Genomic DNA, 15,031 nt, shown 5'->3' with positions numbered 1-15,031 from the left:
CTAACATTTCTTGTCATACTGATTTTATATTGTCACTTGGGACAGTCTTCATGAAATCCCTCTGTAGTACCTGGGTATCTCCAGTTTATAAATTAGGGTGAGAAAATCCACGGAAAGTAGGAGAACTGGGAATTCCGTTCTGGACTTCCATTTCTGGGTCTTATTTGCTTTATAGAATTTCCAACTTATATCAAATGAGGGGGTGACTGAGGCTGGGATGGGTAGTGGTGTCGGGTGAGGTATGAAGGTGCTTCCAAAAGCTCAGTGTCTAACGAGTTACTATTTCTGTGCATCCACTACTTATAGCCTAAACATGAGATGTTTAAAAAAAGACAGCTTCTTGTGTGACTTAATTTTTTAAATAGGTAATACTTCTCTGTAGTACAAAACAAAATATTGAAATGTTCGGAGTGAATTCTCACCTCAGTGTCTTTCTTTCCACTGCCTCCCAGAGCCCTTGTGACACACTTCAGAAACAGTTCTTACCAGCTTCTCGTGTATCTTCTGAGGTGTTTTTATGTACATCTTTAGTTTGTTTTTATGTTTCTTTTAAGAAATCGATGCTTGTTCTGTACGGTGCACATACTGGCCTTGTTCTTTTAAAGGGCTGTAAGCTCCTAATGTTTTAATGACTTAAAAAGCTGGATCTTTCGCAATTTGCACTGGAATGTTAATTCCACGATGAATAGAATGCTTTTCTTTGTCTTTTTTTTTTTTTTAAATTAAAGAAGACGTACTTTAAGTTTCAGAGTCATTTGCAGGTAGTGTATATAAGCTTCCAAATGAAATCCCTCTAATAACGTGGCTCTAAGGCCCATTTCAACTCGCCGTTATTTTGGAGTCAAGGACGACATAGAATATATTGATGGGATAGAAAACATGTTAGTTGGGGGGTCAGTACATTATCAATTGGAATGTCTTTGTGTAAGTCACAGCTAAAGTGAACCGATTTAATTAAATGAATATAGCATCCATCCATCTATGGTCTCCAGAAAAATAAAACTCTGTGAGTTCCCGAGGAGGGGCAGTGGGCCCGGGTCTGCTGGGTCTGCATACAGTGTAAGCGTTTTTATGTGTTAGGGCTTTTTGATCTGGAGTTACTTTAAATGCTCATGTGGCAATCTAATGCCTGCAGTGTTATTTGTATTTGTGTCCTGGTGAAAGAGTCACCATCTAAAGCTTGTTCACAAGTACAAACTTTACAAGACCTGCATGTAGGACCAAAGTAGTAGATGCAGTACTGCTTTTACTGTAGAAATTATTAAGTTGGTGCAAAAGTAATCGTGGTTTTTGCAATTATTTTAAATCCTTTAAACTGCAGTCATTTTTGCACCAATGTAATACTCAGAACACACTCATCATGGAATTAAATTCCAGTGTAAAAAGAAAGTGGAGTTTATTTTTGTTTGGCAAATGATTGGGGTTTTCTACCACATCCTCTGTAGCAGAAGCTGGGGAAGGATTGAGGGTAATGAAATGTTCCATGTAATAATTCACATAGCTTTGATGGCTTCGGTGGGGCTGGCAGTGAACGTCTTTCCTCAGTGCTGCTCCTTCATTTCTCCACTTTCCACTCAGATCCTCGGGAGGCTTTAGGGGTGCACAGAAGGGTGCTTTCTAGCGAGGGAGGCGAAGCTGTGGTCTTCTCCAGTCTGCTGTCTTCTCCAGTCTGCTGTCTTGTTAAAGACAAGTTTATTGTCTTGCTATAGCTTTCCTCTCCTGGGGCAGTAAAACCCATGACTTGGTCTCAGATGTGGAAGGCTGTGGGGATTCGTCCTAAGGGGTTAATTAAATGTACCAGTTTAATATTTGTGAAAATAACGTCCCTGTTATTCTGTGCTAGGAATGAATATCTCACCACAGCCAAGGCTGCTGTAGAAACTCAGAGTTCTACAGAAATTGGGGAAGATTTGTGAAACTTCCCGTATGATATACCATGTTTCCCTGGAAAAAAGACCTAGTCGGACAGTCAGCTCTAATGCATCTTTTGGAGCAAAAATTAATATGACTCGGTATTATATTATATTATACTATACTATATTATACCCAGTCTTATATTGTAGTAAACTAAGACGGGGTCTTATATTAATTTTTGCTCCAGAAGACGCATTAGAGCTGATTGTCCGGCTAGGTCTTATTATCAGGGAAACATAGTATAACATTAATTGCAAACAGCTGTGTCACTGAGAAGGCGTTGAGCCTGTTGTGGCCGGTGCTCTGTGTGTGCCCCTCTGAGAGGAGGAAACCCCCGACGCTGTACATGTGTCAAGAAGCTGGTGGTGTGACTGATGTGTTGATTAAGAAATTCTTGTTCTAGGGGCTAAAATTGGATTCTGTGGTTGCCAGGAGCGGTGGCTTCAGATGCATGTATGGGGTTGATAGGGAAAAAGGACAACTAGAAAAAAAAATCCCTAAATGCAATGGTTAGCATTGTCTACATTAGAATGGAAACGAGAATTGGAGACTTGACAGCCAGAGGCAAAAACCACAAAAAGTGTCCAGTGTTGTTCTCCTCAGGTATCAGATACCACCTGGCACCTGCAAGGCAGAAGGTACATTGAACACGTTCCTTGATGGCGTGGGACACAAGCTTCTTTTGCTCCTACCAGCCTTCCCGTCAGCCCCTCTTCCTGAGAGGGGCTGCCTGAGATCTTTCCCTGTCTGAGATCTTGCCACTCATTTCCTCGCTTGGCCCCTTTGGTCTCTTTTTACCCCCAAACGCTTAAGCATTAACCATCTGTCACACAAGTGTGCAGTCACTTATATTTTGTGTAGAATGGCTCTTATCTTCTGGGGGTATCTTTTTTGTCCCTCCATCCTCAACTATGTATCATTCACTCCTTGGGCAGAGTGCCCTTTGCTCACACAGCTGTCTTCACCTCTTCAGGCTTCCTTCCCTGCCCCCCATCCTTCCCCTGAACTTCAGAGAGGGACGGACTGTCAGTCGTCTCCCTTAGCTACCTGCTCACTCCCATCTGTACAGACAGACTGCAGTCCTTACCTGTCTTCCTCGTCTTGGCCAGCGAGACCCTGCTTTCACCTGCGGTTACTTCCCATCTGTGCGCTGCTGGACCTATAAATCATACAGGTTTGCTTTCTCCTGGGCACGCATCGTCGTTCTAAGCATGTTACACGTCACTCAGTTTCCAAAATAACCCTACAGGCTCAGTACACTTATCAGCACTGTTTTATAGACACGTCACTGAGGCACACAGAGGCTGAGTGACTTGCCCAGGACCCCAAAGTTGGCAGGCATCAGGCTGTGTGACGGCAGAGTCTGTTCTCCACCAAGCCAGTCATGAGCCGCGGGCGTAGCCGAGGGCTGGGTGCCCTGTGAGTGCATAACCGGTATTCTTACGGTGCAGAAGAAGCCGCCCCACCCCGCGCCTGTGGCAGCTGGTGCTTCTGTTGTCATAGTCACGTTCTCTAAGGCGTTGAACCCACGTCTGAGAATGGCCCCCACATCCAGGTCTTCTCTCTGACCCTTTCTCTGAATGTCAGACCTGTGTATCCACCTGCCCCTGGACATATTTTCCCATGAATATCTCTGACACCTCAAATTCAAGTGTTTCAAACGGAATTCAAAACGGGGACACCTGAGTAAGATCAGTGGCTTATATCGTTGTGAGTATGCTGGTTGTGATGTTGTAGTTTAACACGATGTTACCATCTGGGAAAGTAGGCGAAAGGTACATGGGATCTGTGTGTATTTATTACAGTTGCACGTAAATCTACAGTTATCTCAAAATAAAGTTTAATGAAAACAAGGTTAATGAAAACAAACAAACTGAACTCCCCACTTCAGCCTCCTCCCCCATGTGCTGCCTGCTCCACGACTCAGTCCCGGCACCACCATCCACTGAGCCATCCCACTGAGAGACTGGAAGCCCCCTACCCCTCTCTCTCCTTCGTGCTGATGTCAGGTTGGTTACTATTCAATCTGCTGCTTCTTTGTTTGCTTCTCAGTTACCTCCCCACTGCACTTGGCAGCTCTTCAGATTGTGTCCCCCATAACTTCTGAGTCTTAATTTACATATCTGATCTTGTCGTTCATTGGCTTAAAAATCCTTCAGTGGCTTTTAATCATTTGTGATAAAAGACAAAACTCCATAGCTTGTCACTGCCTGGGTCACAGTCATTTGCGCTGCTGGTTAACAATGCTGACCCCTCTTCAGAATTACCAGGTTGAAATCTGGAGTTGGAACTAAAGCTGTACGTTTAACCAGCGCCCTCTGGTGGTCGTTCTGTGCACTAGCGTGTGAGGACCTCTGGCCCCAACCACCTTCCTAGCCTCACTCGGGACCTTTCCTCCGTATGCCGGTGTTGCCTGGAATGTTACACGCTGCTCTTTCTGTCGTGGAACTCCTTGGTACCATTCCTCAAGCCTTGGCTAAAATGGCCCCCTGCTTCGTCTCTCGTGTCCAATGGTATGTCAGAGTTCTTGTCTCATTGCTGTCAATATCTGTGTCCCTGTGTCTTCTTACCTCAGGGATGAATTACCTCGGGTAGGCATTGCTTTCCCCTCACCTTTGTAGCCCCAGATCCCAGGAGAGCTTCTGGCCCATAGTAGGCATTTCATGTTTGCTGCTAAATACCCACGATGATTTTATCTTGTGTCACCTTGATCCTCAAGTAACAGTACTTAGTGTCATTGCCCAGTAAATAAAACCAGAGAGAAGTGGCCAGTTACAAATAACAGTAAAATTACTCATCCAAACACAGGTACTCAATATTTGCCAGTAAACACCAGTGTTCTCCAGGTAATTCTGTTAGAGAAAAACCGTTTTTAAAGCATTGAAAAAATGTTTCAGTAGTTTATTGCACCATAGCATTTCCACAGGACGCCAACAGACCCCCCTCCGCGCCCCCTCCCCCGCATGCTGATTTCACTAACTGGCCATTCCGCACAACACAGCATCTGCTGGGGGGGGGCGGGGGGGGGGTTGCTGACTGTGGGCCTCACACCACACTGAGGCAGCAGTTCTCATTTGGGCTGTTCTTTGTCTAGGCTGCCAGTCAGCACACTGATTTCCCCCTTTCATTCCCCAAATGAACAGTGGCTGAACAGGGGATTTCAGGTTTTCTTTGAATCATTTCATAGGATACAACTGATTTTCTTTTAAAAGTCTTTTATTATGGAAATTTGAAACATATACAGAAGAATATGATAAAGCCCTTTTACCCTTCACCCAGGTTTAACCATTAACTCCTAGCCACGCTTGTTTCTACCCCATACTCTCCTCCCCACCCCTTACCCCCTCCAAGGCATACCATTTGTAGGGGATTACTGTTTACCATTGGGGAATGTTTCAGGCAAACGCTTTGAAAAATGATAAAACTGCTTTTCTGAGATATAATTCACCTGCTTTACAATTCATTTGAAGCATACAATTTAGTGGTTTTTTTAATGTGTCCACAGAGTTGTGAAACCATCACCACAGTTTACAACATTTTTATCACCTTAAAACAAATATCGTACCCATTAGCAGTTCACATTTCCCCTCAATCCCTGCCTCCAGCTCGTAGGCAATCTAATTAGACCTATAGATTTGCCTAATTTGGACATTTCATATAATTGGAATCATAAAATATTTGGTCCTTTGAAACTGGCTTCTTTCAGTTAACGTAGTGTTTTCAAGATTCATCCTGTTGTAGTATCGGTATTGGTAGTTCACGCCTCCTTAGGGCTGAATGGTATTCTATTGTTTGCATATAGCACCTTATTTATCGATTTATCAGTTGATGGGCATATGGATTGCTTTCACTTTTTGAATTATGCTGCTACAAACATTTGTTTACCAATTTTTATGTGGATGAATTATGCTGCTACAAACATTTGTTTACGAATTTTTATGTGGATGTGTTTTCATTTCTCTTGGGTATATAACTTAGCTGTGGAATTGATGGGTTAGAAGGTAACCCTGTTTAACCTTTTGAGGAACTGCCACCTGTTTTCCATGGTGGCTGCAGCATTGTACGTTCCCCCTGGCAATGCCTGAAAACTCTAATTTCTACACACTCTCATCAACGCTAGTTATTATCGTTTTGTTTATAACTGTCCTAGTGTTATCACAAGATGTTAGTATGAAGATTTGCATTTCCTGGTGAGAAATGACATTGAGTATCATTTCAGGTACTTATGGGCCATTTGTCCATGTTTGGAGAAATGTTTATTCATTTCCTTTGCCAATTTTTAAAAAATGGTTATTTGTCTTTTTACTATTGAGGTGTAATAGTTCATTATATATTGTAGATCCAAGTACCTTATCAGATATATGAGTTGTGATAAAAAACTACAGTGAATGTTTAAATAAAAAAAATTTATTACAGTAAAAGACAGATTGCCATTAATCCCTCTCAAAATACTCCCCCTCTCTTTGAACACACTTTATCCCATCGTTCTTGCCACTTTCTGAAGCAGTTCTGGAAGTCCTCTTTCATGAGTGTCTTTAGTTGTGCTGTCATGGCTGCCTCGATGTCCTGAATCATTCTTACTTTGGGGAAGAGCCAGAAGTTGCACTGTGCCACATCCAGTGAATAAGGTGGATGAGGACACAATGTTATGTTTTTATTTGAAAGAAATTCCCAGACCAGAAGTGATGTGTGACACAGAGCGTTGTCATGATGGAAAATGATTTACGGCACTTTAAAACACATCTTCTCTCAACCGTAGCTCACACTTAACTGACTGCACCAAACAAGTTGAAACTTGTCACACACTGTTACCAAGGTTCGTCGCGCCACTTCCCATATTGAAGATCCCTGCCTTTCTGTTGGATGGTACTCGGCAGCAGCATGTACCGTATTCTTTGATCACATCTTGTATGATTTGCAAATATTTTCTTTCAATTAGTGGGTTGTCGTTTCACTTTATTGATGATATGCTTTGATAAAGAAAGCATTTTAACAACAGAAAACTTGAGGAAAATGGTAGAAAAATTTTCAGTTGTTTTTACTGAGTGTTTAGAAATGGAGTATGCAGCATTTTACATGTACTGAAGCTTATTTTCCCATTGAATCTGTACCAAAGTCAGGCTGGTTAAATCCTCTGTATCCTGCGGTTTTGAGAAGCAGGCTGTTCCTACTGTGGAGAGGCAAGAACTTTTTATGGTAGTGGTACATACAGCCTCAGGAAGAATGTTCGAGGATACAGGTGTCTCCCCCGAGGAGTCTGTTATCCTTGACTTAAAGTGCTGTAGCAAGTGGCTGCCTTAAAGATGTGCGCATTAAGCTCTGGGCTTGGTGGCAGTTCTTAAAAGATGATCTCTCTTGTATTTATTTCACATAGTGGGTTCCCACTGGTTTTGATAACAGGAAAGAACATAGCCAGGAAAATGAACCTTCACAAAATGAAAGATATATATATGTATATATATATATACACACATATATATGTATATACTGTAAGTTTATTAAAAAGACTTGAAAGTTCCGTATTTGCATGGGCCTTCGCAGCACACTGATAGACAGGTGCTTCTCATTGATTTGGTTGTAATAAACAGTGTATTGGAGGGGGAATTTGGCATTTTCCCTATAGTGGTATATGAAACCTTCTAGGTATGCAGTGCATGCGTTTAAACTAGAATGCAGAGATGTTTGTATGAAGATTTGAGAGGCAGAATAATTGGGGAGGAACTTGCTTTAGTAGTTATTTTGGGAGAACTTTGGGGTGCATTGATTCAAGTCAATATTTGATGGTTGATGGTTGACTACGCAGTTGGACAATTAAGTTTGCGAACTCATCCTAGAAAAAGTGCTACATACCTCACTGCTGAATATCACTATGGTCACCTTTGAAGGATTCCCCTTGGGACGCTATGCACTGATGCCAGCGCCTAGTCCACCCTTCAAAGCAATTGTGGAACTCTTTTTCTGGAATGGCCATCAGAGCTGTCATCGTATTACACTTGATGTCCTGAATGTCATCAAAATGTCTTCCTTTCAATATTTCCTTTATCTTCAGGTAAAGAAAGAAGTCATTGGGGGCCAGATCAGGTGAGTAGGGAGGGTAATCCAATACAGTTATTTGCTTACTGGCTAAAAATTCCTTCACAGACAGTGCTGTGTGAGCTGGTGCAGTCGTGATGCAAGAGCCATGAATTGTTCGTGAAAAGTTCAGGTCTTCTAACTTTTTCACGCAGCCTTTTCAGCACTTCCAAAGAGTAAACTTGGTTAACTGTCCGGTTGGTACAAATTCATAATGAATAATCCCTCTGATATCAAAAAATGTTAGCAACATCGGTGTAACAAGTTTGCAAACTTAATTGTCAGATGTCATATGTAAGGCATAGCTTTATGGGGGTGAAAGAGATCCCTGGTAGGTGGTGCGTGGTGTGCAGAGACTAGAGAAGGCAGCAGGTTAGAGGTGACATTTGCACTGGGCCCAGAAATTCCCACACGTGAACATCCCTGAGTAGAGAAGGTACTGCAGCCAGAGATTGCATCATAGGCATGAGAGTCAGAAAGCAACTTGAGCTAGTGGAGTATGTAATGGTAGGTAGTATTTGAAATGATTTTAATTACTAGCTCAGGAATGGGGCCTTAATTCATTAAGGGCTGTAGATCCGTTGAAGAGTTTGGAACCATGAAACCGACCTTGACTGAGTCCATCAATCCTTACCCGGATCATTGGCAGCTCTGCTGAGGCAGAGGCAGAGGCTGACTAACATCAGTGACAGCAGCTACTGTCCTCTTGACAGTCAAGGCCTGACCTTCAGTTCGCTTTCTAAAAACTTTTCATCCTGTTGATGATGATAGCTACCACTTATTGACCAATTTCTGTGTTACAGGAACGGTGCTAAGTAACTCATCCTTACAGTCACTCTGATGTGCATACATTATTGATCCCTATTGTAGACATGAGGAAATTGAGGCTTAGCAGAGGTTAATACGTTGCTCCAGGTCGCATGGCTGAGTGGCAGAGCCACTTGTTCCCAAGTTCATTCTAGTGTGTTAGCACTGCATGCGGCCCGGTATTGCTTCTCTGCTGATGTCATGTTCGTTGCAGAACACCTTCTCCATGAACCTTGCTGCGTTTGCCTTGCTCTGGGTTTGCCCCCAGGGTGGATGTTCCGCTCTGCTGTGCTCCCCCTTTTCCTGCTAGTTCTGCAGATATTCCAGGCCCGGGACGATCATCTTTAACGTAACCTGGCACAGCTCTGTGCTCACCCATTATGTGTTTATCCCTTTACGTGTCTTCATGCACGAGTGGGGCATCGCACACCTGTTTGTGTACTTCCGGTTTAGCCGTGTAACCTTGAGTAAGCCTACAGTGCTGGGATCCGTAAAAAGGTGGAGTGAACTGCATGGCCTCTGAAACCCCTTCTGTTGGCGGCTGGGCATTAGTACAGAAGGAACAGTGGCTGGAGGATTCTTGGATGCTAGAGAGCAATGTCAAAAGGAATGGGTGTTTTTTTCAATCCTGACCCCTCTCTTCAGTACATTCACACTCATGAACTTTCTAGTCATCTGGCTTCATGGACTTTGAGTTCTACTGAACATCCGTAAGTGACAGATGGGGCCATACCCTCCAAGTTGCTTGAATTTAGAACTGCTCCACTTTCAGAGTAGCCTTGTTGCTCACTTTCTGCATCTTTTTTACCTTTGACCCCCCCATCTTTCCTTTGATCTTCACCCGTGCCTATTTTACTACCTGGGGGCTCCCACTCCAGACCACTTAAATCGGATTCTGGCAGGGCGGGGCTGAAGGCACAGGCATTTGGCTAAGCTGCCTTGTGACTGTATTTGCATTCCCGGCTCAGACTACTGCCTGTCATGCCCCTGCCGCCTGCCCCCACTGCTCCCTTTTAGTTACCGGTCCTGACTAAGCACGAGAGGTGCAGTGAATCCTGGTACTTTTACTGCCATTTGCTATTTTCTGTTTTCAATTTTTAATGAAAATTTTGTGTGCATCTTAGTTTTTATACAGTCTATTCTAGACTATCCAGACCTCTAAATCTATCTGCTTGATAGGATAACCTAATGTCAGTTAAATACAGTAAAGTTAAAATGCACTACTAAGTGGGCTACATTTGAATTCCAAAAGGAATTCAGATTGTGGAATGATATAGTCAGCAATTAAAATAAAAAAAGACACACATATTTTTATATAAACATTCAGGCACACATAAAGACTGAAAAAATATATACTAAAATATTTCATGATTATGAGTGATGGGATTGTAGGTGTTTTTCTTTTGTTTTCATACTTGCATTATAAATTTTCTCTAGTGATCATGTATTTCTTCTATATTTCTTAAAAAAACAACAACAACAACCTTAAAAAGGAAATATACCCTTGACAAAGTAGGGGTATGTGTTATTTTTACTCTTGAGGCTGAAATATTCTTTGGGGATATTGAGAATACCTTACTGAGAGAAAGCTAATAGCAAGGCTTGGCACACACAAAAACGAGGATTGGATCCTTGTTATTTTTGTTATTGCTTGTTATAGCTTAGCTAAACTCCTCTCATTCCATGGTTGGCATTTATTTTGTTGAACAGTTCAGTGTCATGAGACTATTAATCCATAACGGGTACCAGAGGATGATGACATTGATAATTTACTGTTTTGTTTTCAATGTCAATGGGTTCATTTTAATGACAATATCTGTTATTGGTGGTGCTTTCTAAAAAACTATTACACTAGGAACAGAATATTGACCTGGTATCTGTTCACCTTTTTGCATTGGTTTATTACTGGAATTTGACACGTGCATTTGAATTTGAATTGTAAGTAAGACAATTAGAGTAACTGGTTTAGGCCATAACTCTGGGTACTATTGTCAGGTAATTTTAATTGTATTTAAAAAGTAAAAACAACACTCAATCCCTAATAGATATTTTGTGTCTAATCTTACTTTGGTCAAAATAGCTTCCTTTGAAATAAGGTGGGAGAACCTATTGCCAAAAGAATGGGAAAACAACATTGGGTGGTAATGTTTCAGTAGGATGGTTTCTTCTGAAATGCTGTTTCGCTAATCTTTGGGGAAATTTGGCTGTGCACATGCAGTTATTACATTTTTATCCACAGAATGGGCTAAAGTTGGCATGTCATCCCTCATGGTTGCCAGAGGCAACATACTGATTTAATTTGTCCCCCTGTGGCAGACATTTTTGAATAATTTAAGTGATTTTTCTTTTTTAATTCTACTTTTCCCATTCCCTTTACAGTCTCCTACCTTTTGTTGCTCGGCACTCTGGCTGATTGCATTCTGAGGCATCTTGTGTTGGTCGAGGAGAGGAGAATAATCAAAGGTCCCGAAGGTTGTCTAAGGGGGCGGCCACTCTTGTGTCCCTGGCAGGTCCCGGGGTCCTGCAGGTCAGAATGCCGGTCCTTCTACGGACTGACAAAAACAGAACAAACCTTAGTTAGGCATGTTTGAAACTCGGCTTGAACTCCAAAAAACATACCCTAAGAGAGCTGCCGTTGGGCGATTTTGAGTTCTTTTGGTGTCGATTTGAGATTTCTTGAAGTGCTGCCCTTCACTTTTCTGTTTGGTGCTTGTGCCTTTGAGATTTTTGTTAGGCTCACTGTTGCTTAACACGGAGGATCACCAGATGCCCTTAGTTCAGTGTGGAGCTCTCCTCCTCAGTAAGGGGTGGGGTTGCAGCGGCACGAGGGGAGAGCTGCCTTTTCCATGGGAGAGCGGGGCTGTGTTCCTGCTGGCTGCAGGGCAGGACGTTACACTGGGGTGCAGTCCTTAAGGGCTTCGGGGGAGGCCTGCCTTTCTGAACAGTGTTTGCATGGGCAAAAAGCCTTTTTTTATGTAATACATGTTTGTTTTATCAGTACGTCCTTCAAGTAATCAGAAAGGGGGAGAAAATGTTAATTCTTATACCTTTTTTTTTTTTTTTGATGCAGAGTGGACGCAGATATCTACCAGATATCTTCGAGAGCAGTTGGCGAAGATTTCCGATTTTTACCACATGGCTTCCAGCACAGGGGACGGCCCTGTCCCTGTGCCACCAGATGTGGAGCAAGCCATGAAACAATGGGAGTACAATGAAAAGCTGGCATTTCACATGTTCCAGGTGACCTTTCTCAGGCATTCTGGGCTGTGTAGTGTTCTTTCAAGAAAAGAGCAAATTCCTTATAGTTTTGTTTTCTGGAGGTTAAAGTATAGCTTGATGTGAACCAACACGTTCAAAGAAAGCAATCTGACATTTGTCACATTTGAATTGGATTCAAGGTAACACCTTTGCCACGAGATGACAGCTTCTTATTATACACATTGATCTCCAGGTTTTAATGCTGTCAGCTCTTTTAATTGCTTTGTAGTTGCACTATTCAACATAATCCTTCTCAACATTTTATTTTGAAAAAAATGGATGTGTTTATTAAAAATAACCTTTGTGCTGATATCTCATAGTAGATCTCCTTTAGAGTTTAGTTAGTAATTCCAATAATAGGTCGTCTTAATTATGCACAGCTGCAGTTTAAAATGCAGTAGTGGGGGCGGGTAAGGGCATTGAGGCATGACTGAACCACCACCCAGACAAACGGACCTAAATCACATTGACCAGAAGAGGGCGCTTTTGTTGTTCGTTTCCTCAATCTTTCAGCTGAAGTCACTTTGCTAGCGCAGGCTTTCACTATCTGCTATCATGATCAAAGAGGAAGGGGATTAGAAAGGATGTGTGGCTTCTAAATTTCCCCCTTAGAACTGTCCAGCTGGTCAGTGATTTTTTTTCTCCCTAAGAACTCGAAGTAGGAAAAAGCCTGATTTTTGGGGGGAAGTAGCATCGTTAAAGTCAGTAAAAACAACTCTTACAAATCCTAGCTCCATTTATCAGAGGACTACTTCAGTGCCTGCTCTGAGCTTTTATGACTTTTATTGAGCTGAGGATTTAGTCTGCATCTTTTAAAAAGTGTTTCTCACATGCTTGCTGTTTTTGCAAGGATTTCTCTATGTAGTAGGAACACTGAAATCAGTATCTCTTTCTACGAAGCTGTTAGCTCCCAAATTGATGAATCTAATTAGAACATTAATGTTAAAAGTTCATTATAGTTTTGATTTGCCATATTCTGAAATGTGAAACTGATCTTAGTATACACACGTACAGAAATAAACGTAGGGGGACATAGACAAAAGCGTCTTGAGGACAGACGATTGTGTAGTCATTGGCAATAATGCTTATAAAGATTCTTTTTAATTTTGCACTCACCATCTCTTATACCGTAATGCAAAATTCCATGTTGTTTCTTTATTAACTTAAAGTTCCCTTTACTGGTCTTAAAATTTTAAATTGCAGTTTTTCTGTGACTAACTGTCACGCAGGGTGGCCTGCGGGGTCTCTGGTCTCTCTCCCCACACAAGAACGCAGGACATGGTGAGGCCAAAAAGGAACACCCACGGAGCCGTAGATAGGGGAGTCATACCACTATAGTCTCGCTCGCGGCTGGGTTGGAGAAACAGGAAACAGGAGCCACACAATTCTCAACCCTCACTGCGCCACTTGGAGGCTCAGCCACCATCTTCTTGAAGCCCCCATTTTTTCTGCTAGCGTAGCCACAGCAGTTATATTAGTGGCCAATGGCTCACTGGTTACAGCCGACGGCCAACTAACCACAGCTGATGGCCTTCCAATCACAGTTGATGGCCATTTACTACCTGAGCCAGCACCTTTCCACGTGAGGCCGAGAGCCTGGAAACTGCACTCCTGGCTCTGTCCCCACCCTCCACTCCTACAGGGTCTCACCTCACAATCTATGCAACAAGCGTCTTCTACGAGGGGCCCTGTGTGAGGAGCCTGGAGGTGAATGCAATATCCTGGACACACCCAGGCTCTCTGGGCACAGCCTGGGTTTCTCAGGGCACCACCAGTGCTTCTGGGCACAGCCAGACTTCCTGGGCTTCTTAGGGTACCACCAGTCTCCCTGGACACAGCCAGGGCTCTCAGGGCACTGCCACTCTCTGTGGGCACAGCCACACTTCCTGGACACAGCCAGGGGCTCTCAGGGCACTGCCACTCTCTCTGGGCCTCTCAGGGTACCGTGCTGGAACAATAGCGACTCACAATCAAGGTGCTTACATATTCTCAATGGTGGCCAGGCAAGACATAAAAGCAAATATCCCCCAGTTCCACTACATGGTGGTATGTTCCCAAGCAAACAGTCAAGCGGTCCATTAAACTAGGGATGGAAGGCAATTCCCCATAGTCCATAGTCATTCACCAGGGCTGTCCTGGGGGTGAGGGATGACCCTGATCTCACCCTCGTCTCCCATGGAGGACTCAGTAAGCATTTCCTCCTGGGACAAGTCCCGCATCCGGGCTGCGTCAGCAAGCACTTCCCAGCCCACAGGGCCGCAACGACCTTTGCTTTCTTCGACCTATGCTGGTTGGGGAACCAGCCATGTCTTCCCACCCCTCCATGGAGATCCAGCTCTCCAGCAGCGGCATGGCTTTTCCTGTGCTGGTGGGAGAACCGTCCACGTCCTCCCACCCCTCCATGGGGGTCCAGCTCTCAGGCAGCTGCTCCTCCTGGTCTTCCAGAGACTGAGTGTTCATACACACAAACTGCTCCACCACTCTTCGGGGAGCTTTGGCCGGCACCATACCCTGCTCGCTGCGCCATTTGTCGTGCGGGAGACCCTGCTCGCTGTGCCATGTGTCATGCGGGGCGGCCTGCGGGGTCTCTGCTCCCGCTCCCCACATAAGAACGCAGGATATGGTGAGGCCAAAAAGGAACACCCACGGAGCCATAGGTAGGGGAGTCATACCACTATATTCTCTCTGGCGGCACTATACTCACTGGAGGCTGGATCCACACTGTCCGCAAACCACCATCCACGCTTGCCAGCCCAGCCGCCATCTTCTTGCTAGCCCCCATTCTTTTCTCTCCTCCTTCCTCTCTCTGCTAGCGTAGCCACAGCAGTTATATTAGTGGCCAATGGCTCACTGGTTACAGCTGACGGCCATGCAATCACAGTTGATGGCCATTTACTACCTGAGCCAGCACCTGTCTATGTGAGGCCGAGAGCCTGGAAACTACTTTCTGGGGCTCTGCCCCCATACCACATAAGAACGC

At 43.8% G+C, this 15,031-nt stretch overlaps 1 protein-coding gene across 15 annotated transcripts in view; it reads left to right on the top strand.

Moving 5' to 3' along the window:
- Positions 1–15,031, top strand: part of MED12L (mediator complex subunit 12L) — a 319,885-nt gene that overhangs the window by 53,798 nt on the left and 251,056 nt on the right. For all 15 annotated transcript variants that reach the window (XR_016019521.1, XM_074333588.2, XM_074333592.2 and 12 more), the window contains one exon: positions 11,864–12,033. Coding sequence is in view for 14 of the 15 variants with exons in the window: in XM_074333588.2 (XP_074189689.1) it covers positions 11,864–12,033 (170 nt within the window). In the remaining variant the exon portion in view is untranslated. The remainder of the gene's footprint in view (positions 1–11,863; positions 12,034–15,031) is intronic.

The sequence above is a fragment of the Rhinolophus sinicus genome, chromosome 17, assembly GCF_057876585.1.
Source record: "Rhinolophus sinicus isolate RSI-liver-muscle chromosome 17, RSI-T2T, whole genome shotgun sequence".
Taxonomy (NCBI): domain Eukaryota; kingdom Metazoa; phylum Chordata; class Mammalia; order Chiroptera; family Rhinolophidae; genus Rhinolophus; species Rhinolophus sinicus.
This window is presented reverse-complemented; position numbering and strand designations above follow the sequence as displayed.